The sequence below is a fragment of the Priapulus caudatus genome, unplaced genomic scaffold, assembly GCF_000485595.1.
Source record: "Priapulus caudatus unplaced genomic scaffold, Priapulus_caudatus-5.0.1 Scaffold135, whole genome shotgun sequence".
Classification (NCBI taxonomy): domain Eukaryota; kingdom Metazoa; phylum Priapulida; class Priapulimorpha; order Priapulimorphida; family Priapulidae; genus Priapulus; species Priapulus caudatus.
This window is the reverse complement of record NW_014577196.1, coordinates 63,837-87,794: the sequence shown is the minus strand read 5'-3', so window position 1 is coordinate 87,794 and position 23,958 is coordinate 63,837. Positions and strand designations below refer to the sequence as shown.

The 23,958-nt window shown below is 39.7% G+C and overlaps 1 protein-coding gene and 1 long non-coding RNA gene across 3 annotated transcripts; one reads left to right on the top strand and one right to left on the bottom strand.

The window, feature by feature from the left end:
- Nucleotides 1-266: 266 nt before the first annotated feature.
- On the bottom strand, nt 267-23,958 carry LOC106805975 (Bardet-Biedl syndrome 2 protein homolog). Of its 2 annotated transcripts, XM_014807786.1 has the most exons (17): nt 23,748-23,958; nt 21,466-21,690; nt 20,871-21,059; nt 20,633-20,710; nt 20,116-20,220; nt 19,567-19,653; nt 19,163-19,298; nt 18,730-18,827; nt 18,018-18,125; nt 17,343-17,533; nt 16,915-17,022; nt 16,377-16,503; nt 2,161-2,289; nt 1,740-1,877; nt 1,425-1,537; nt 1,039-1,187; nt 267-664 (listed from the first exon to the last, which is right to left on the bottom strand). In XM_014807786.1, the coding sequence occupies exons 1-17, from the start codon at nt 23,862-23,864 to the stop codon at nt 564-566; spliced, it is 2,199 nt and encodes a 732-aa protein (XP_014663272.1). In that variant the 5' UTR covers nt 23,865-23,958; the 3' UTR covers nt 267-563. The 2 variants fall into 2 exon arrangements, with proteins under 2 accessions (XP_014663272.1, XP_014663273.1); XM_014807787.1 differs by lacking the exon at nt 20,633-20,710.
- On the top strand, nt 9,359-11,741 carry LOC106805976. Its single transcript, XR_001393483.1, has 2 exons — nt 9,359-9,907; nt 11,048-11,741. It is a non-coding gene; the product is annotated as an uncharacterized LOC106805976 (long non-coding RNA).

Here is a 23,958-nt window from a genome sequence, read left to right as displayed (position 1 = left end):
GATGACAAGAATAGTGAAATGTTTTAGTCAACATGTGCCCATTAAATTGGAAAACCTCATTTCCAGTTCACCTTAAAATGACAATCCACATGCTTTGCTTTGCAGACTTGAAATATCTTTATTTTTTTTTTATTTTTTATTTTTTTTTTTTTTTTGGCTGAATGCCAGTCGATCACCGGATGTTTTATTTTCATGATCCGGTGCTTAGATCGTAACGAAAAAGCCGTGCGACACCCTGTCGGCGAGTTATTTTCAACCCTGCATACAGGAACAGGAGCATAAAGTCAGGGTACGGTGGGACAATGCAGGGTACGCAGCGACATATCGTATAGTACCCCGAGGTACTTTCCGATATATCGAACCGTACCCAGGGTACCCTCCGATAGTACCCTGGAGGACATAGACCCTATCAGCATTACTTGCCCACTCTCAACATAAATTTTTTACCACTATTCTACCTTTTATTTCCCTCGGCAGTATGATAGGGGTTGGATGTGGACACCGCGTGACATCACAGTACATCTGTACCACTGCTAGGCATCTATGCTACTATGACGTTCGGCTCAGGTAGAACCAGATCTGATGACCTTGAAAAGCATGCTGACGTTGTTATTTTTTATGGCACCTCTGCAGCTGCTTATCACCTGTGTTTTGTACTTCCCAACTGAAAGATTACAGACAGAGCATAAATACTACGATTGACATGTGCTTTAATGATATAACCATTGCCGCTTGGATACTGTTGCCAGGCCGATCAAGGTAACCCAGCTCGTACATGCTGGCATGTGCCATTACAAAGAATTGATTTTAGAATGCCCTATTGCAGTATTTAACGTGGATAGGCTAAAACTACAAATCACACTAAACTGATAGGCCAGTTTCTGAACAGCTCTATGGACACAGTGATGCAATTTACACTGCCTGAAATCAATTCATTAAAAATAAAATCACAATGCATTAAAGCTGGTTAAAGAAGGGGACAAAACCAAGCAGCTTGTACCTGATCACTGCAGTTACCGCATGCGTGCTGCCACCTACCTCGCAAGCGACCGGCCTTTTGTATAGTCTGGTTGACGACTTTTAAACACATGAGCAGCTCACTGTGATTGTTACATCTGATCTTATACCCACTGATCAGATCCTTGTTGAGATTATATAGCTCCATATAGTTCTTCCTCATGTTTTTCCTGCCGTGCGAAGACGGAAACAAATATACATATACATTAACACGCAAACTTTTTCCAATAGAAGGCTTTGTGACATAAGAAAGGTAACAAATATCTCGAAATTTATAGATACGTAACCGCCTGCAGAAACAGTCTCAAATAGAATGCTTCATCCCAGAAAAAATGCAATGTCTCGCAATGAATAGATACATATATTCGCTCTGTGAGATTTTTGACGAAGGGAGCTATTACACGTACAGGTCACCCATGAGTCTGGCATCCTCAGCTCTGACCACCATGCTGCGGATAATGTTAGAGTGGTCAGCCATCTCAGCGGTCAACTTCTGCCTGACCGAGTGGAACTCGTCAACCTAAGGCGGAAAATTGGTGATATCTATGAGTTACTGACATTATTATTATCTTATTATCTACTAGCTTAAAATGACATCTACTAGCTCTTCCTACAATAAAGATTATATCTTTCAGCGACACATATGTAATGGTAGTAAGTCTATAAGTATATAAAAAGTGTATAAGTGTATAAATTACTCTAAGTAAGTATATATGTCATACTTTAACAAGAATTTCCTTCAGTCTGGCCATCTCTTCCGAAAATTCGGCAGTTGTCTGCAGATCTTGAATGTTGAGATACGAAGTTATTCCCTGTATGAGATCCCCTGCCAGCTCCATGTTGTCCGTTTCAATCACAACCTACGCAAAGAAGAACATGCACACTATGTTGACTGTTACTGCTTTATTTAATAAAAATGAAAGTGGGGGCGATAGTAATTTAGTTAACGGTTGCAATGTTATTACATGGCGATGTCAATAGTTTGTGTAGCAGATAGCAGACTATGTGATCTAAATCTTTGCGTCAGGATCATTTACCATTAATATAGATCCTGCTATACATTCAGTCACAGTCAATCATTGAGATCGTGATAGACAATGAGATGCACATAGGAGAGCAAGCAGTTAGTGTAGGCTAGCTAACCTGTCCATTTGTCTCCATTGAAATTCTCAGAGGACTGCTGTCACGGATGCATAGAAAGTTCAGGTGGAGGGATCCCGAAAGCTCCAAATCCTCGTTCAGCAAGAAATTTTGGTTGATCCACATGATGACCTATACAGGTAAGAATTGTTTCCTGTCTGTTACCACGTACAGGTACGAATACTATCCCGTTTATTACCACGTACAGGTACGAATACTATCCCGTTTATTACCGATGCTAGGTGTAATAATATACACTGGCCAAGTAGATATTGCAAGAGTACGTTGAAAAAATAAGTGGTCAGACAAGTACCTGTGGCTTCGATGGACCATCATTTAATTCATGGGGTATAATAATCAATGAACGATGGCTTCTGTAGTAGTGCCATTTACCTTCCTCTTTAATGCTCTATTGAAATGTTCAGGTTGGTAAACCCCCTCTGAAGAACATCCATCAGCTCTTAAGATGTTGTGTAAAGTCCCCTTTCAGCATAACACATTACTTGCGCTGATAGGTCTATGTCCCCCAGGGTACTATCGGAGGGTACCCTGGGTACGGTTCGATATATCGGAAAGTACCTCGGGGTACTATACGATATGTCGCGTGCGTACCCTGCATTGTCCCACCGTACCGGACTTTCAGCCAACTGATGTCGTAATACATACACTCTGTCAAGTTACCACATCACATAGAAGAAACCTCAAAACATCGCAATCCAATAAAAGTATGCTATGTTTGACTATATTTTTCTTTTTCCTTTTTCATATATTCTATTTCCATTCCATATTCATTTTCATATCATTCAAATATTCATGATCTGAGAGAAATCTTTCCAAATGTACACCACCAACGGCACAACAGTGCTATCAACCTGCATGTTGCATAATTACACGGTGATACATACAATTTCCAGAGCGATACAGGAACAGGAGCATAAAGTCAGGGTACGGTGGGACCATAGAAATAGATAGATAACCTAGAATGCTGATTCGCCCATCTCCCTGTACTTAACAAATGACGCCAGGCAAGCGATGACAGCGCCTCACAGTGCGGGAGGCTATTGTAAAATCACAGCATGGCGGTCTAGGTCAAATTTCTCGTTTCTGGTATTAAAATTAGTTTTATAACACAAAACGATGTACATAAGCGAAGAAATCAAATTTGTGTGTATATGAATAGTCGGTATGAAGTAATTCGGAGGTATTATATATACAACTACGACTGCGAGGAGAAATGTCGATAGCAAAGTGGAGCTGAAAACGTTTGCTGTATGACTAGGCTCTAGCCCGGCGAGGCTGTGCGGTACTGTGCGACTGGATCTGATCTACAGTCTGTCTATACGGTCTTCTGACCCTAGCAAAGACGTTTTCTTGGAGCTATATAATTTTATGATAATCATCGCTTGGCTAAGGTAAGTTGCCTTAGAGTCAATGTTGGCTTGTGTCAAGCGTGGTTATTTAATTATACATCCAAAATCGAATCGTACCGTATACTATTACAACGTAATAGTACACTGTCACTAGTAATACTAATACTAGTAATAGTAATACATACAGTATACCGAAAGACTGTATTTGCTTCAACCCCCTCACAGGAAAAAGGGTCCAGCTACGCTCCTGGTTATAACTTATAGACTCAGTAACAATAAAGGTTAGTAAGTAACTGATCAAAGACATTGCATAGACTAGAGAATAATTATATTATATATATAGAATGTCACATAACCTGCAAACCCTAAAACAGATTTCATTTCCGTAGTTGGTAGTACCCGTAGAACACAACTCGGTATGAGGTAGATAATAGATTGTTTATTTCGAAATAATGAACAAAGCTTAACATTACAACGATAAGAGCATAAATTTAAACAATATGCAGCTAGAATTATCGAGGATGAAACACACAAAAGCGTGACTACACACTTATTTCCTTTGTGGTCCTTTAAATAACATAACATTTTGTTATGGATGGTCTTATAAAGTACTCGTTTAGTTTTAGCGTGTCATTTGCATCAATACAACGTTCGTTTAAAAAGATAATATTTACAGGTAATGGTAACATATACTGATATAGATCTATATGTTATAATCTTATAACAACATTATAACGATGTACCTTACGAGGAGAGACTAAAACGTTTACACCTCCGACTTCAGCTTATACTTATAGACGTTCCCCGCAGCGACATGATAGAACGTTGGAGTAATCATTCTGATGATTCAGAATGATTACTCCAAGATAGAACATACAAGATGTTTAATGTTCAATAGCTACAACCCACCATAGATGTCTTCTTAGATCTACAACGTAGAGTCCACAGCACACAATGCACAAATTGAACTGTGATGCATAGGTCAATAGAGGCATGAGGAAAATCTCATTCAGTAATCGTATAACTGTATAGTACGCAACCATGGAAAACCTAAGCGAAACACTGTATGTTCACCAAACCTAAAAACATTTGAGGCTCGACCGGACAGACAGCAGATAATAAATTTAATAGAATTGATAAATATAATAATTCTAAAGCTTCACGTTTCCATCCACAGTTTCGAGAACCTTGTACTGACCGAAAAAGATTCCGCATCAACTTCAACAGTCGGCACACATCAAAGATGAGAGAGACGCTGTTCTGTCACATGGATGAGGAAAGTGCTTCTCAACCTGTCTGGATCTGTGGATGCTCTTAACATTTTTGCAGTTGTCTGGTTACACTGCGATCCATCGGATGTCAATGCAATCGCCATCACGTCAATACCATGGAGCTTTTCCATACATTGCTTTATCAGGACAGCTTGGGTGACACCGTTTAAACTGCCGTGGCTAAGGAAATAACCAAGAGGAACTTTCCAATGTCTATTTACAGCCGACAGCCCTGTAACCAATACCGTCGGGAAAGACGTGTTGCTACGTGGAGCGTGTGTCGCCATAGTGGACAAACGAGAGGTGTCCGGCGTGTGTCGTCAGGAGAGACGTGTTGCTACGTGAGACGTGTCTCCGTAGCGAGAAGACGAGAGGTGTCGGGCGTGTGTCGGCGGGAGACATTTTTGTCATATTTTATATGATAGATAAAATAAACTCAGAAAAGCCAGAGCTCTATATTTTCTTCACACTCCTCAGATAGTATATTTGTTTTTTTAGGCTTGTGAGCAGTTCTTTGACTAGTGATCTGAGATTGCTTTCACTGTACTTTGCAGCATTGCAGTTTAAGCTTCTTCTATAATGAACTGATCTTTGTGTTTGCAAAAACTAGCTTTGTGCTTCAACATTTGTGTGCACCCTGGATGGTATCAAAGGCATAGGCATGGTCTAGTTTCACACTGAGTGATGGCGTAGCAGTTTCTGGTTCAAATAGACTGTTCATGCAAAATGACAGAAGATCTATAACAACTAAAGTTTTGTTCACTGCTAGTGCTAACATGAGATTATAAGCATGTGATTGTGAACAAAGTGTTGCGCGCACTCTTCCGATCTATGCAATCTTAAGATTGCGCAGCACATCTTAAGATCGCGCAGTGCAATCTACCGATCGGCAGACTGCACGGCAATCTCGAGATTGTGTTGTGCATTCTTACGCTTATTAATAACGAAGTAATCGATACACTCACGCAATTTTCCAGTTTTACTCTTAGACGAAAGTGTTCTAGACTAATCTAAATATGGTACATACAAGTACTAACCTAAAACCTAACCTCTACTTTACCAATTTCACCGACATGTCAGAGATGATCAGAAAGGCCCAAACATGTACGCTTACAAATCTTTTAGAACCGGGCATGTGCAATCTTATCGAACTCTAGCATCCCAACTAGCTCTAGCTGATAAACCGGCCAGCAAACCCTGTAAAACCGGGCCGATGGTAGATTGCATGTGACAGAAATATATAAAATTCTGTGATAAGTGACATTATCATGGTCATCTTTTTAATTCTCAATGATAGCTTTTTCATGTGGTCTCTAAAGCCGGGCTTATGTCGGGTTGCGAATGCTTGCGACGCGACGCGACGCACTGCAATCACTGCGACTGCAGTGCTTAGGTCGACTGCGACGTGACTGACGGCGACTGCCTGCGACCAGTCGCAGCCAGTAGAAGTGACGATCGCCTATTGATCGCGCAACTAAATGAGTTTACATGATTTGTTGCTGTGTGCATGTTGTGTACATGACTGTATGCACTGATTGTTTTATTCACGTGCATTGTTTATTATGCATTCGAATCTCGTCGCAGCGATCGCAAGGCAGCTTATGTCGGGTAGTAACCATGAAAACAATGCTTGCGCTGTCGAACCAGTCGCGCGTCATAGAACATAGTAGAGTAGAACATGTGCGACTCACTGCGATCGCGTTGCGACTGACAATTTTCCAGTCGCAAGCAGTCGCAGACCCGTCGCTGGCAGTCGCAGGGGTGCTTAGGTCGAACTTTCTCTGCGTCGCGATCGTCGCTGCGACTTGCAACCAGTTGCAGAAAATCAGTCGCAAGGCAATCGCGTCGCGTCCGCAAGGCCGACATAAGCCCGGCTTAACACTTATGGTTTTGATCTTATATCGGAATAAAAGTTAATACAATGAACAATTATATTACACTAACCTATACTATTTTTTAATATGCAATATAGTAACTATATTATAACTCAGATTGAACTGTTACAGGTAGTGACAGACTAGGGATAGACCTTAGGCATCATTTATTTTGTAAAGGTTTCCAACAAATTTGTTGTTATTATTACAAATCAATCTTTACACATGTATTGTATGTAGTTTTAATAAATTGCATGTAGTATCGTGTTCGTTATCAAGATATGTGATAATTCCATATAGTCTTTGAACAATTCGTTACTTTTTGGTTGTATATATATATATATTTACAATAAAGAATAAAAATGTACTGACACCTGATACTGATAGATTTGTGTCTGTTTTGTGTGTGTTTCATCAGTCTCGAACGTTTAGCTTGTCTTCAGAAGATTCCTTCGTATGTAACTTTTTCTCTAGTTGATTGTAAAATTGAAATATTTTCTGCAACAATTGTCAATTTGTGGTGTTGGATTTCAAATAGGTACGTGGTACTTTTCTGTGGAATTACTCCCGCGTCCGTCGAGAACAGCTTTAGACTGGTCCGCGCTCGACAGTTCCACGCGCGTGTCAGTGTAACGCGAGTGGAACTGTCGAGCGCGGACCAGTCTAGGACAGTTTGGCCGAATGCTACTGTTCTAGTACCGTGTCTGACTAGTCCAACATTATACAATAATTCATAGATTCATGAGGTTACAAATGGAAAAAATGTTTTGCCAGGGGCCCTAATACCTAAGAGGACAATATTGCATAAGTATATTAGAAATTGTGCTGTATTAAAAGTTTGGGAGCGATTCGAAAGAGCAGGTGATCGCTATAGTTAGTCAATGTAAACACGGATTTCCCGCGGTAGTGCCTCCCGTTCTCTGATAGGGGCCGCTAAGCGCGCTCGCTGGCGGTCAATTTTATTGGACAATCAGTCATAACTTCATTCTTCTCAAACTCGCCCAACTTCTTACCTCATCTACCTCCTCTCCATTTCCAACCAATTTCCTTCGTCCTCCACGAACCTCTCCTCGATCGTCTCACCCTCATCTATCTTCTTATTCGCTCTTATCTTTTACCTTCTTTCTACCGCTATCTCTGGTACTCTCTCTCCCTCCTCTACCACCTCCCCTCACATTCCCTCCATCTCTTTGCCATTTCAATCCCCATCCTCTACCCTCCCCTTGTTGCTGGCTTTTACAGACCTAGACAGTTGGACGCTGATTGTCATAATGAAAACCAGAATACTATAGTATAATAGCTATAATTAATTAATTTTCCACCTGTGAAACTGGTGACTATTCGCGTGACTCACATGACGTTACTGGTCGAAAGAAAGACCTGAAAGGTGCAGCTACCAACTTATCTGATAGAACACCCTTCCACCCGCTATCTTTTTGCCAACCTTTCCCACCAACGTTCCCCACCAGACTTCTTTGCTCTATTTATCGACTTACCAAGTGTGACGCGCGTGTAAGCATAGTATGAATAAAATTTGAATACACAGTAAACACGTTTGTGTAAATTAAGACAAACGCAATTATTGACTAAATTCAAAAAGATCGATCTCCTTTATTTGTCTTAACTAAACTTTCGGGCGATAATTTTTACACAATGAGAACACATCGCAGACATATAACAAATAAATAGAAATGGACGGAATGTTAAATGAGTGGTGACAATACACAAATATGTCACTAGTAAAGATATATACACTGCTGTACCTCTAGGCTTTGATGCTCTAATCAATTACAATAGCCACAGGGGGCAGTGTATCAACCCGTAGGCTAAACTGCCCCCTGCAGTGGTTCCCTAAAAACACTTAGATACCTAAATGTTCCTTGGACGAATTTCATTACCTTATATATAACTTGATACAACAATAATATATCTAGAGACCTAAATAATGTATATTGAAATGCTAGAATTTTTTTGGCAAAACTTGCTTGAACTTGAAAATAGTAGCCGGGAGCTTTCGGAGCAAAAAATCTCACCAACAATACTGATCATGATGCTAGGTGTAATAATATTACACTGGCCAAGTAGAATTGCAAGAGTACGTTGAAAAAAGTAAGGTGGTCAGACAAGTACCTGTGGCTTCGATGGACATCATCTTATTCATGGGGGTATAATAATTTACAATGAACGAGTGCTTCTGTAGTAGTGCCATTATCTTCCTCTTTAATGCTCTATTGAAATGTTCAGGTTGGTAAACCCCCTCTGAAGAACATCCATCAGCTCTTAAGATGTTGTGTAAAGTGTCACTTTCAGCATAACACATTACTTGCGCTGATAGGGTCTATGTCCCCGAGGGTACTATCGGAGGGTACCCTGGGTACGGTTCGATATATCGGAAAGTACCTCGGGGTACTATACGATATGTCGCTGCGTACCCTGCATTGTCCCACCGTACCCGGACTTTCAGCCAACTGATGTCGTAATACATACACCTGTCAAGTTACCACATCACATAGAAGAAACCTCAAAACATCGCAATCCAATAAAAAATGTATGCTATGTTTGACTATATTTTTCTTTTCCTTTTTCATATATTCATATTTTCATTTTCATATTCATTTTCATATCATTCAAATATTCATGATCTGAGAGAAATCTTTCCAAATGTACACACCCAAGGCACAACAGTGCTATCAACCTGCATGTTGCATAATTACACGGTGATACATACAATTTCCAGAGGCATACAGGAACAGGAGCATAAAGTCAGGGTACGGTGGGACCATAGAAATAGATAGATAACCTAGAATGCTGATTCGCCCATCTCCCTGTACTTAACAAATGACGCCAGAGCAAGCGATGACAGCGCCCTCACAGTGCGGGAGGCTATTGTAAATCACAGCATGGCGGTCTATGGCAAATTTCTCGTTTCTGGTATTAAAATTAGTTTTATAAACACAAAACGATGTACATAAGCGAAAAGAAACAAATTTTGTGTATATGAATAGTCGGTATGAAGTAATTCGGAGGTATTATATGAACAACTACGACTGCGAGGAAGAAATGTCGATAGCAAAGTGGAGCTGAAACGTTTGCTGTATGACTAGGCTCTAGCCCGCCGAGGCTGTGCGGTACTGTGCGACTGATCTGATCTACAGTCTGTCTATACGGTCTTCTGACCCTAGCAAGACCGTTTCTTGGAGCTATATAATTTTATGATAATCATCGCTTGGCTAAGGTAAGTTGCCTTAGATCAATAGTTGGCTTGTGTCAAGCGTGGTTTATTAAATTATACATCCAAAAATCGAATCGTACCGTATACTATTACAACGTAATAGTACACTGTCACTAGTAATACTAATAGTAATACATACAGTATACCGAAAGACTGTATTTGCTTCAACCCCCTCACAGGAAAAATGGGTCAGCTACGCTCCTGGTTATAACTTATAGTAACTCAGTAACAATAAAGGTTAGTAAGTAACTGATCAAAGACATTGCATAGACTAGAGAATAATTATATTATATTTATAGATAATGTCACATAACCTGCAAACACTGAAACAGATTTCATTTCCGTAGTTGGTAGTACGCCGTAGAACACAACTCGGTATGAGGATAGATAGATAGATTGTTTATTTCGATAATTAACAAAGCTTACATTACAACGATAAGAGCATAAATTTAAACAATATGCAGCTAGATAATTATCGAGGATGAAAACACAAAAAGCGTGACTAGCACACTTATTTCCATTGTGGTCCTTTAAAATAACATAACATTTTGTTATGGATGGTCTATAAAGTACTCGTATTAGTTTTACCGTGTCATTTGCATCAATACAACGTTCGGTTAAAAATGTAATATTTACAGGTAATGGTAACATATACTGATATAGATCTATATGTTATAACTTATAACAATATAATCTATTAAAGATGTACCTTACGAGGAGAGACTAAAACGTTTACACCTCCCGACTTCAGCTTATACTTATAGACGTCTCCGCAGCGACATGATAGAACGTTGGAGTAATCATTCTGATGATTCAGAATGATTACTCCAAGATAGAACATACAAGATGTTCAATGTTCAATAGCTACAACCCATAGATGTCTTCTTAGATCTACAACGTAGAGTCCACAGCACACAATGCCACAAATATAAACTGTGTGTGCATAGGTCAATAGAGGCATGAGGAAATACTCATTCAGTAATTGTATACTGTATAGTACAACCATGGAAAACCTAAGCGAAACACTGTATGTTCACCAAATCTAAAAACATTTGAGGCTCGACTGACAGACTAGCAGATAATTAAATTTAATAGAATTGATAAATATAATAATTCTAAAGCAATTCACGTTTCCATCCACAGTTCTGAGAACCTTGTACTGACCGAAAAGATTCCGCATCAACTTCAACATGCGGCACACATCAAAGATGAGAGAGACGCTGGTTCTGTCACATGGATGAGGGAAAGTGCTTCTCAACCTGTCTGGATCTGTGGATGCTCTTAACATTTTTGCAGTTGTCTGGTTCACCTGCGATCCATCGGATGTCAATGCAATCGCCATCACGTCAATACCATGGAGCTTTTCCATACATTGCTTTATCAGGACAGCTTGGGTGACACCGTTTAAACTGCCGTGGCTAAGGAAATAACCAAGAGGAACTTTCCAATGTCTATTTACACCGACAGCCATTGTAACCAATACCGTCGGGAAAGACGTGTTGCTACGTGGAGCGTGTGTCGCCATAGTGAGACAACGAGAGGTGTCCGGCGTGTGTCGTCAGGAGAGACGTGTTGCTACGTGGAGCGTGTCGCCGTAGCGAGAAGACGAGAGGTGTCGGGCGTGTGTCGGCGGGAGACATTTTTGTCATATTTTATATGATAGATAAAATAAACTCAGAAAAGCCAGAGCTCTATATTTTCTTCACACTCCTCAGATAGTATATTTGTTTTTTTAGGCTTGTGAGCAGTTCTTTGACTAGTGATCTGAGATTGCTTTCACTGTACTTTGCAGCATTGCAGTTTAAGCTTCTTCTATAATGAACTGATCTTTGTGTTTGCAAAAACTAGCTTGTGCTTCAACATTTGTGCACCCTGGATGGTATCAAAGGCATAGGCATGGTCTAGTTTCACACTGAGTGATGGCGTAGCAGTTTCTGGTTCAAATAGACCCTGTCATGCAAAATGAAGAAGATCTATAACAACTAAAGTTTTGTTCACTGCTAGTGCTAACATGAGATTATAAGCATGTGATTGTGAACAAAGTGTTGCGCGCACTCTTCCGATCTATGCAATCTTAAGATTGCGCGGCACATTCTTAAGATCGCGCAGTGCAATCTACCGATCGGCAGACTGCACGGCAATCTCGAGATTGTGTTGTGCATTCTTACGCTTATTAATAACGAAGTAATCGATACACTCACGCAATTTTCCAGTTTTACTCTTAGACGAAAGTGTTCTAGACTAATCTAAATATGGTACATACAAGTAACTAACCTAAAACCTAACCTCTACTTTACCAATTTCACCGACAGTCAGAGATGATCAGAAAGGCCCAAACATGTACGCTTACAAATCTTTTAGAACCGGGCATGTGCAATCTTATCGAACTCTAGCATCCCAACTAGCTCTAGCTGATAAACCGGCCAGCAAACCCTGTAAAACCGGGCCGATTGGTAGATTGCATGTGACAGAAATATATAAAATTCTGTGATAAGTGACATTATCAGGTCACTTTTTAATTCTCAATGATAGCTTTTTCATGTGGTCTCTAAAGCCGGGCTTATGTCGGGTTGCGAATGCTTGCGACGCGACGCGACGCACTGCAATCACTGCGACTGCAGTGCTTAGGTCGACTGCGACGTGACTGACGGCGACTGCCTGCGACCAGTCGCAGCCAGTAGAAGTGACGATCGCCTATTGATCGCGCAACTAAATGAGTTTACATGATTTGTTGGCTGTGGTGCATGTTGTGTACATGACATGTATGGCACTGATTGTTTTATTCACGTGCATTGTTTATTATGCATTCGAATCTCGTCGCAGCGATCGCAAGGCAGCTTATGTCGGGTAGTAACCATGAAAACAATGCTTGCGACCGGTCGAACCAGTCGCGCGTCATAGAACATAGTAGAGTAGAACATGTGCGACTCACTGCGATCGCGTTGCGACTGACAATTTTCCAGTCGCAAACAGTCGCAGACCCGTCGCTGGCAGTCGCAGGGGTGCTTAGGTCGAACTTTCTCTGCGTCGCGATCGTCGCTGCGACTTGCAACCAGTTGCAGAAAATCAGTCGCAAGGCAATCGCGTCGCGTCGCAAGGCCGACATAAGCCCGGCTTAAACACTTATGGTTTTGATCTTATATCGGAATAAAAGTTAATACAATGAACAATTATATTACACTAACCTATACTATTTTTTAATATGCAATATAGTAACTATATTATAACTCAGATTGAACTGTTACAGGTAGTGACACAGACTAGGGATAGACCTTATAGGCATAATTTATTTTGTAAAGGTTTCCAACAAATTTGTTGTTATTATTACAAATCAATCTTTACACATGTATTGTATGTAGTTTTAATAAATTGCATGTAGTATCGTGTTCGTTATCAAGATATGTGATAATTCCATATAGTCTTTGAACAATTCGTTACTTTTTGGTTGTATATATATATATATTTACAATAAAGAATAAAAATGTACTGACACCTGATACTGATAGATTTGTGTCTGTTTTGTGTGTGTTTCATCAGTCTCGAACGTTTAGCTTGTCTTCAGAAGATTCCTTCGTATGTAACTTTTTCTCTAGTTGATTGTAAAATTGAAATATTTTCTGCAACAATTGTCAATTTGTGGTGTTGGATTTCAAATAGGTACGTGGTACTTTTCTGTGGAATTACTCCCGCGTCCGTCGAGAACAGCTTTAGACTGGTCCGCGCTCGACAGTTCCACGCGCGTGTCAGTGTAACGCGAGTGGAACTGCTCGTCGAGCGCGGCAGTCTAGTACAGTTTGGCCGAATGCTACGTTCTAGTACCGTGTCTGACTAGTCACATTATTAAACACATAATTCATAGATTCCATGAGGTTTACAAATGGAAAAAATGTTTTGCAGGGGCCCTAATACCTAAGAGGACAATATTGCATAAGTATATTAGAAATTGTGCTGTATTAAAAGTTTGGGAGCGATTCGAAAGAGCAGGTGATCGCTATAGTTAGTCAATGTAAACACGGATTTCCCGCGGTAGTGTCCCGTTCTCTGATAGGGGCGCATAGCGTCGCTCGCGTGGCGTCAATTTTATGGACAATCAGCATTCTAGGTTATCTATCTATTTCTATGGGTGGACAATGCAGGGTACGCAGCGACATATCGTATAGTACCCCGAGGTACTTTCCGATATATCGAACCGTACCCAGGGTACCTCGCGATAGTACCCTGGAGGACATAGACCCTATCAGCATTACTTGCCCACTCTCAACATAAATTTTTTACCACTATTCTACCTTTTATTTCCCTCGGCAGTATGATAGGGGTTGGATGTGGACACGCGTGATATCACAGTACATCTGTACCACTGCTAGGCATCTATGCTACTATGACGTTCGCGCTCAGGTAGAACCAGATCTGATGACCTTGAAAAGCATGCTGACGTTGTTATTTTTTATGGCACCTCTGCAGCTGCTTATCACCTGTGTTTTGTACTTCCCAACTGAAAGATTACAGACAGAGCATAAATACTACGATTGACATGTGCATAATGATATAACCATTGCCGCTTGGATACTGTTGCCAGGCCGATCAAGGTAACCAGCTCGTACATGCTGGCATGTGCCATTACAAAGAATGATTTTAGAATGCCCTATTGCAGTATTTAACGTGGATAGGCTAAAACTACAAATCACACTAAACTGATAGGCCAGTTTCTGAACAGCTCTAGACACAGTGATGCAATTTACACTGCCTGAAATCAATTCATTAAAAATAAAATCACAATGCATTAAAGCTGGTTAAAGAAGGGGACAAAACCAAGCAGCTGTACCTGATCACTGCAGTTACCGCATGCATGCTGCACCTACCTCGCAAGCGACCGGCCTTTGTATAGTCTGTCGTTGACGACTTTTAAAACACATGAGCAGCTCACTGTGATTGTTACATCTGATCTTATACCCACTGATCAGATCCTTGTTGAGATTATATAGCTCCATATAGTTCTTCCTCATGTTTTTCCTGCCGTGCCGAAGACGAAAACAAATATACATATACATTAGCACGCAAAACTTTTTCCAATAAAAGGCTTTGTGACATAAGAAAGGTAACAAATATCTCGAAATTTATAGATACGTAACCGCCTGCAGAAACAGTCTCAAATAGAATGCTTCATCCCAGAAAAAATGCAATGTCTCGCAATGAATAGATACAATATTCGCTCTGTGAGATTTTGACGAAGGGAGCTATTACACGTCAGGTCACTCCATGAGTCTGGCATCCTCAGCTCTGACGACCCATGCTGCGGATAATGTTAGAGTGGTCAGCCATCTCAGCGTCAACTTCTGCCTGACCGAGTGGAACTCGTCAACCTAGGCGGAAAATTGGTGATATTCTATGAGTTACTGACATTATTATTATCTTATTATCTACTAGCTTAAAATGACATCTACTAGCTCTTCCTACAATAAAGATTATATCTCTCAGCGACACATATGTAATGGTAGTAAGTCTATAAGTATATAAAAAGTGCATAAGTGTATAAATTACTCTAAGTAAGTATATATGTCATACTTTAACAAGAATTTCCTTCAGTCTGGCCATCTCTTTCCGCAAAAATTCGGCCAGTTGTCTGCAGATCTTGAATGTTGAGATACGAAGTTATCCTGTATGAGATCGCCTGCCAGCTCCATGTTGTCCGTTTCAATCACAACCTACGCAAGAAGAACATGCACACTATGTTGACTGTTTACTGCTTTATTAATAAAAAGGAAAGTGGGGGTCGATAGTAATTTAGTTCACAGGTTGCAGTGTTATTACATGGCCGATGTCAATAGTTTGTGTAGCAGATAGCAGACTATGTGATCTAAATCTTTGCGTAAGGATCCTGCTATACATTCAGTCACAGTCAATAATTGAGATCGTGATAGACAATGAGATGCACATAGGAGAGCAAGCAGTTAGTGTAGGCTTAGCTAACCTGTCCATTTGTCTCCATTGAAATTCTCAAGGACTGCTGTCACGCGATGCATAGAAAGTTCAGGTGGAGGATCCCGGAAAGCTCCAAATCCTCGTTCAGCAAGAAATTTTGGTTGATCACATGATGACCTATACAGGTAAGAATTGTTTCCTGTCTGTTCACAGGTACGAATACTATCCCGTTTATTACCACGTACAGGTACGAATACTATCCCGTTTATTACCATGAACAGGGAAGAATTGTTTCCTGTTTATTACCACGTACAGGTACGAATACTATCCCGTTTATTACCATGAACAGGGAAGAATTGTTTCCTGTCTATTACCACGTACAGGTACGAATACTATCCCGTTTATTACCGTGAACAGGGAAGAATTGTTTCCTGTCTGTTACCATGTACAGGTACGAATACTATCCCGTTTATTACCGTGAACAGGGAAGAATTATCTGCCAAGAGAATACAACAATGAATTATGACTTCCATGCATGTACATGTATACTCACTCTCTGTGCACGATCATTCAGGTGAAATGTGACCGATCCAGCTGGGGATGGGACTTTCTGGTCCATCAGCATATATGCAGAGAATTTCGGAAGCTGTCTGGAGAGCTCAAAAACATGAAACTGTGACCTAATAAATGAAAACACAGAAAACAGCAAAATTAGTACGTACTAGACGTAATTCATGAGAACTTCAAAATACCTCCTTATAATAGGTTGTGAATATTTATATCGTCAGTAATTACAAGTCCCTTATAGGGGAAACACTGGGAGAAAGAGAAAGCTCTATCATAACCACTATCATACATTAACATTTACGGTTCTGTTGTATTTCCAAAGATTGAAGAACCAACGTTTAATATATAATACGAACAACGAAGTTCTTGCTTGTCAGTCCAGGCTGCTACGTTGTTGTTTGCCACTGGCATCGGGGAAGTACTTGGCGCCACCTACTGGGCATGCTGTGTCACATGTTACAATAATCTCACAGGTTCATATAAATGCTGCGACTATCATCCAACGAATTTACTGTCGTACTCACGATGTCCTATTTCCAACGAATGCTTTCAAGTGCAGGTCAACAGGCATGTCCTTCGGTGGAGTCAGGGGAATCGCGATGCTGTTGGCTAGACGACTCTGGTGAGGATGTCTATAATATGAAAGTGATACTCAATGACAAAAACATTCTATTACCAGCTTTAAGCAACTTAATTAGCTCAAAATCTCAATCTCATGGCTGAATCTGCTTTTTACATTCTGCATGATACTACTTAATCTCGTATACAGCTTGCATGAGAGAAATGAATAACTTAGATATCGAAGATTAGATCATAGAAATGTCTAACTTTTCAATAAATTCTGTAGATGTCATGACTATTGTTTTAGTTACGTATCTTTAGGCAGTTATTTTAAACTTGAAACAAGCTCATATACACAACTAAAGATGCAGCATAAATATGCGATACTCACACAACATGACTCTCCCCTTCAAATATTCCTTCGGCGAATATCATCACAGCTCTAATAATGCAGCTGTTAGTTGTCGTCACGGAGAGTTCGATATGGGGTTTGCTGAGCTGCTGCGTTAGTTCCGGACTCATGGTCGGCTCCACCTCTGACTCCATCCTAACGATTAGAGTCGTCTGCAACTGCGTGTTTGCCTGAGAACACGAAAAATGTACACGAGCGTATATAGCGTAGACAAGATAAATGTTAAGTTCTTAATACGCCAGGGTTTGCCTTTTGAAAATATCAGGTGAGCTGAAAATCACTGTCTTGAAATATTTGATGGGATCATGGGAGTTAATCACTCCTGCCATATACGCAAGTTACAAATACACGTTTTTTCACTTTAATGTGTGCTCAGTGCATTTTGAAGAATCATTCTTCCACAGTGATGCTGTGCATAATTATTAATATTATACTTTCTAACGGTATTTCATCATTTTGATTGTTTCACCAGAACATTAGAAAGTACACAAACACTCAAGAAATGCATGTGAGGTGTATATAATCCCTCTCCGAATCTGCTTACATAAATATATATGAATAACAATAAAAATAAGGCAAGCCGTGCACAAAAGATTAAGCACTATCAGGCATACTTGAGTATTCTTATCTGTTTTTACATGTTCATATACTTACTGGTATGATTCCCACATCAGAACCATCCATGGCAGTCAGTCCAGCAGGTTTCTGGATAGCAGATGCCTTGGCATTTTCTTCATAATTCTTTAACTCCAACAGTAGATTCTGCAGATCATAGATAGATAGGTTAGTGCAGGTAATATTACTTTATTTATGAATAATGTACATTTATTTTAAATTAAATAATACGTGTGTGGCACCTTAGCTGCTCTATCATGCACACAGCCACATATGATGCATTAGAATGAGGAGCTAATGAATTTGCGATGAGTATGGCACACACGAAACACAAAAAATACACATCTTCACCCCGTTTTTCAGTGATAATTTATTACGTAAAACTCGAAAAAAATTGCATCAAAATATGGGTTGTCCTTCGATCTGACTTACGCACTAACAGTTGACTTCTTATTATCGAGATATATCTTCCAATGTCAGACATGGTTTTCTTTCTTACATGTCAGAGTGAGGAAGGGAGGGAGTGAGGGAGGAGGGATGGAGGGAGGGAGAAAGGGAGGGAGGGATGGAGGGAGGGAGAGAGGGAGGGAAGGAGAGAAAGAGGGGGTGGGGAGGGAGGAAAGAAGGGGAAATGAGGGAAGAAGCAAGGGAGGAGAGAGAAAGAGCAAGCCAGGGAAAGAAACCAAGAGAGAGGAGGAGGATTGGGAGACAAAAAGAATGCAATATATGATAGGAATATTTATTTTCTTACCTGCCTCTTCTGAGAAAGTTCTCTGACGATATCCTGGTCTGTGTTGGTGTCCATCAAGTTTCCCTTCAGCTCAGGCGGTGCTGGCAAATACCCTCTGACTGTAATATGATAACAAACCTGTGTCTTCTGTTTTCAAATCAGTTTAACTATAATAGGATTGTATAGGTATCCTTAGTTCCTTGGGATACCTTGTATAGGTATCATTAGGTTGTATAGTATCCTTAGGTTAGTATAGTATCCTTATATGGTTTGAAAATAACTGGTGAAAAAACCTGTACGAAAGATGTGTTCATGAAGAAGATACTGAAAGCACTATTGATTGTAATAGTATGGCAGAGACAAGCATCGGTTGTAGTTTCTATCACAAATATCTTATGTTCTAACCCATAAGTTCACCTTTATAACAGATAAACTACATACACACAACATTTACCTTCTCCTTCTACAGAGCAACAGATGAGTTCAGTTTTCCCATCCATTCTGTAGTCAGCTGTCACCAATCCCGCTACGGCTGACTTCATTGTATCTTTAAACACGACCTCGCCCGTGCGATCGCTCCTGGCATCAATCTATAGCGCAGAAAATATGCACAGTAGAAGGGATCATAAATGTGGATTACACTTTAGAAAACTGTGAATTATAGAAACGAATGTCAATACGTATATAAATACACACACGCACACACGCATGCATGCACACATGCATCTTAGTAGATCATAACGTCAGGATTACACATTAAAACAGTTTATCATCCAATTTAATGTGTAGTTCTGATAATATATACATAACTAGCAAATTGCATGCAAAATTTGTAAATTATGCATGTAAATGCTATACCTTCCCATTACTCCATCCAGTTATGAGTTCCGGAACACCATCGGAATCCAAGTCAAAACTCTGAATGCAGATGGCTTGATTCTTAGACTGTAATACATTTCGTAACAAATGAGTCATGTACGGCAGTACGCCTGGTGTATGCCTGGTGTATGCTTTGATTTGTAAGTAAATGAAGTCAATATAAAGTTACACATAGCAGTGCATATATTCTACGCTGGAAGTAAAGTGGTGAAATAAGATGCTATTTCTATTAATTGAATTATAAGTGGAATATTTCCACACTGTTTTCACTAGCATTTTTACTAGGATTCCACTTTGCAGTTTGTTTGTAATGATAAAATTTACATATATTATGCATATATATGATACATTTAACATATATTCAGCATACATTTTTAAGATTCTGTTCGGTTAAAAGAAGTAACCAACAGGGATTTACGTCTGGTTGTTTTCATCAATATTTTTTCGTAATTTATCAATATATTGCATACATTACAATCATGACTACTACATACTCCACACTGTAGGCCTATTAAAGAAATACAATACCTTTATTCGCCAATATCGTGCAGTCCTATCATAGACCCCAACTGTCCCATTGGCTAGGGAATATCCAAATCTACTTCCCATTATTGGACAAATTGCTGTTACTGCCTGCAAAAAATGTGAACACAAATGTATTTAAAACAACAAATGAACAAGTTTAAACATAGATAAGAGATAGGTCCCTTGACTTCTTAGTTGCTTACATATAATTTTGTATGGGAAATATTTCTCACACATTTTTAGATCAGCTATTGCCAGGCAATATGGCCAATGCTGTGCTGTGGAAAACCTATATATAAAATAATAGTTATCAATACTAAATACAACTTTCTATAGTACACCAAAACTTTATGTTACACTAAAGTACTAAAGTAGATTAACCATTATATTATATATTAAATGATAAATCTTGACATATACCCAAGGATATTGACAATAAACTATAGTAACTAGGCTGTGTAATCGCACACAAATTGCATTTTCACAAGTGAGTGTGTGATGATTATGTAGATGTCCATACCTCAGTCTCTGTCATCTCTGCTATGAGCTCATCCTCTTCAAATACTCGTATGTCATAGTCTTCTGACCCAACTACTAGCTGTTATATAAAATCAATTCAAATGACACTTTAACTTCCCTTTGGATGATAATAATTAACTTCAAATGGGCACATTTGGTTATTTAATTTGTGTGCATTTAATGAAATGTTCGGTCATTTTCAGAAATGTTTGTACCCAGTCCATATGTTCCAATCCTACCTCAAGTTTTCCATCTGAATTGAAGTCACACAGAGCAAGAGAGCAGACATTGTCACCAGCAACCGTCCAGTACACATCCTCTCCTTCCCAGTCATAACCCTGTACAGAGCAGTTGCCTCCCAGAATAGCTATAGGTGTGTTCCTGTTTCCTAGCATTCCAAGCACAATGGAGTTCACTCCATCTGACACCTGATGAATGCATATATAACTATGCAACTACTTCCGAATTGACCAACAACAATAAAATTATTGGAATAATACAATTTCCCATTATAGCAGTTTCAGGCTACTGAAATATATAAACTGTTTCAAAAATTTATATTTTCACTTATTTGGGTTAATAATATCTCTAATTTTTCACTTCACCTAATTTAATTTTGAACAACGTGTTATATAAAGAACAACCATTTCAAACTAACATATGCATAGTGTATAAAGTTAGGTTGTAAGAGTCTTTCTTCAATCGTGTGACAGTCTAATTCATATAAAGATACATAAATATTTACAGCCTACATCCTGGTGCAATCAATACGGGAGCACTGTTCTAGTGGAAAAGGTGTGAGCGTTATCGTAACTTATACAAGATGGCACTTACATCTTTATAAAAGAGATCAGAGTTATTCTGAACATCATACGCCAGCACATTAGTTTGGGTTCCAATCACCAGGCAGTCAGCATCTGACGATGGATCCAATCGACCTGCACTCACTGCACTGATGGCCTGGTTTATGTTGAGGAAAACCAGGTCTTGATCTGTGCCACTGTACACAATGCGACCACCTGCTTTTGTTGTTCGACTGTGAGGGTTGTGAATGAAAACCTGCAGGAGACAAGTTATGGCACACATGTACAGCAGTGTTTCCCTTGGCCAGAAAGGTCTGTGAGGTGGTAAATTATTATGTGGTGTGTTTGCGTGTCCTTTCCTGAGCAATCCTTTGCTCCCCTGAAAAATTATTGAAAAAATGGTGCAATTTGGTGCATTCTAAGGTTACAATATTTGTTTGCCCTCACCCGACCCAGGCTGAAAAGTTTGGGTAGGTAGGTGGGCTTTTTTTTGAGGGCGAGGGTCTTTTTACAAATTCAGCGTGGTGTCTACATGCTCGGGTGTGCTTGTGTGGTTGGTACATATAATGTATTGCCTACAGATTTATATAATGTACAGTGATACAATTTGTTAAAAAAAAATAAAAAAGATCAATAAAATTTTGTTAGTCAGCCCCTTTTTGGCGGGTCGGTCGGGTGAGGGCAAACAAACAATATTTTTATTATGGCCTAAGCTATTCTGGACAGATTGTATGAAACTCTTGAATCTCTTTTTCAAATTGTCAAAAGTTTCGTCAGCGAGGCAGTGTTTTGGACAAATTTCTGTGTGGCGGCTGAGAATTTGAGTGAAGCGGCCCGCCTCGCTCGTGTCGATGCAGGGAAAACACTGTACAGTATATAGCCTGACGTAGTTGAGACTACATATGCCTAGGCTATATCATATATACTATATGGCTTATGGATTATTCTATCGTATATGCATGGTCTTGCCAGAAGTGTTTAACAGAAAGATTAACCGCCCACACAAAACGTCTCCTACTTCTCCCACTTCATTACAAACCCCTTGTTACAAGAATATGTGGTTAATGATGCGAGACCGTTTCTTGAAGTTGAATGGAACTTCTGGCGTACGCAGTGCATTGTTATCATGCAATGCATGCTGCGTAATGTCTTTTATACTTATGTGATTAATTAATTACAGTAATATTTTAATTATTCAATTAGTTGCACAGATATTTTAACAACACGCTACAACAAAGCAATAATGATGATACTCATATTACTTTGGTATAGTTCCATGAATTTTAAAGACTAAGCATTACTCAATGGTTACCAGTGGCGTAGTCAGGGTTAGGATCATGGTCCACCTGTTGATCCAAAAGTTAAAAAGAAAAAAAGAAAAAAAGAATTGTTCTACTAAAAAGAGAATTGTCGTAGTCAGAATGAAAGCTGTACATGTACTCAAAAGTGCCTCAAATACCATCTCCTGTGATCTACATTTTCAAAATTTTATAGGGGAGGACCCCCATACGCCCCGCCTGTTTTTCACCCCCTCCTTGGAATCCTGGATCTGCCACTAAACAGTTACTTATCTTGAGAGCAGAGAACAACGAACAAAAATATCGCCTCTTTGCATGGCGCCCACAGGCACTTGGAGCGTTTCAATAAAATATAATGCTAAATAAATACGAAATCTATTCACTACCAAAGTCTTAATGTTTCTCTACTCTCTTTCACCTATTATTGCCAACAATTTCCTGTAAATGCCTTCCAAATGCTCATCTGCAAACACACACTGGCCGCCGCACGCTAGCTGCTGTACACTGACACATAAATATATAGTGTCTATATATTTATCACTATCAGGAGTATTTATGTGTCAGTGTGCAGCAGCTAACGTGCACTTAGCCACAAGTTCCCATCTCGCTTAACACTCCTCCGCCGTGTAACAGTCGGAGAGCCTGGTCGGTTTAGCGTGCGGTGTACTTGTGTGTTGCAGATGAGCATTTGACCGGCATTTACAGGTGATCATAGGCGAAATAGAGTAGAGAAACATTAAGACTTTGGTAGTAAATACACTTCGTGTTTATTTACCTTTTTGTTTTATTGAGACGCTCCAAGTGCCTGTGATGGCACCCATAACAAATGTCAAAGATTGCAGAGCTGAGAGGTGGGAGAGCGTAGGGCGTGGAGAGGGAGGCAGAGAAACCATTAAAATATTAAGTCATCCAATATTTTGCGCAGTTCGCTGTTTTTGCCCCCCCCCTGTTAAAAAAGTCCTGGCTACGCCACGGATGGTTACGTAAATCATATCATAAATCAATGTTCTCTCACCTTTCCACCTGTAGTTGCCGCAGTAAGACATGGATGTATACCGTCATACTTTCCAACAGTTACCATGCGAGGATTGATGCGATGTTTCAGTTTGAAGTCAAACACTGGTACCAACATTTTTGTAATGAATGGACCACTAGCAATTTAAACTGAATTAATATTCACTTTATATTGCATGAAAATGATTGTTTGTTGTCATGCATCGACTCCA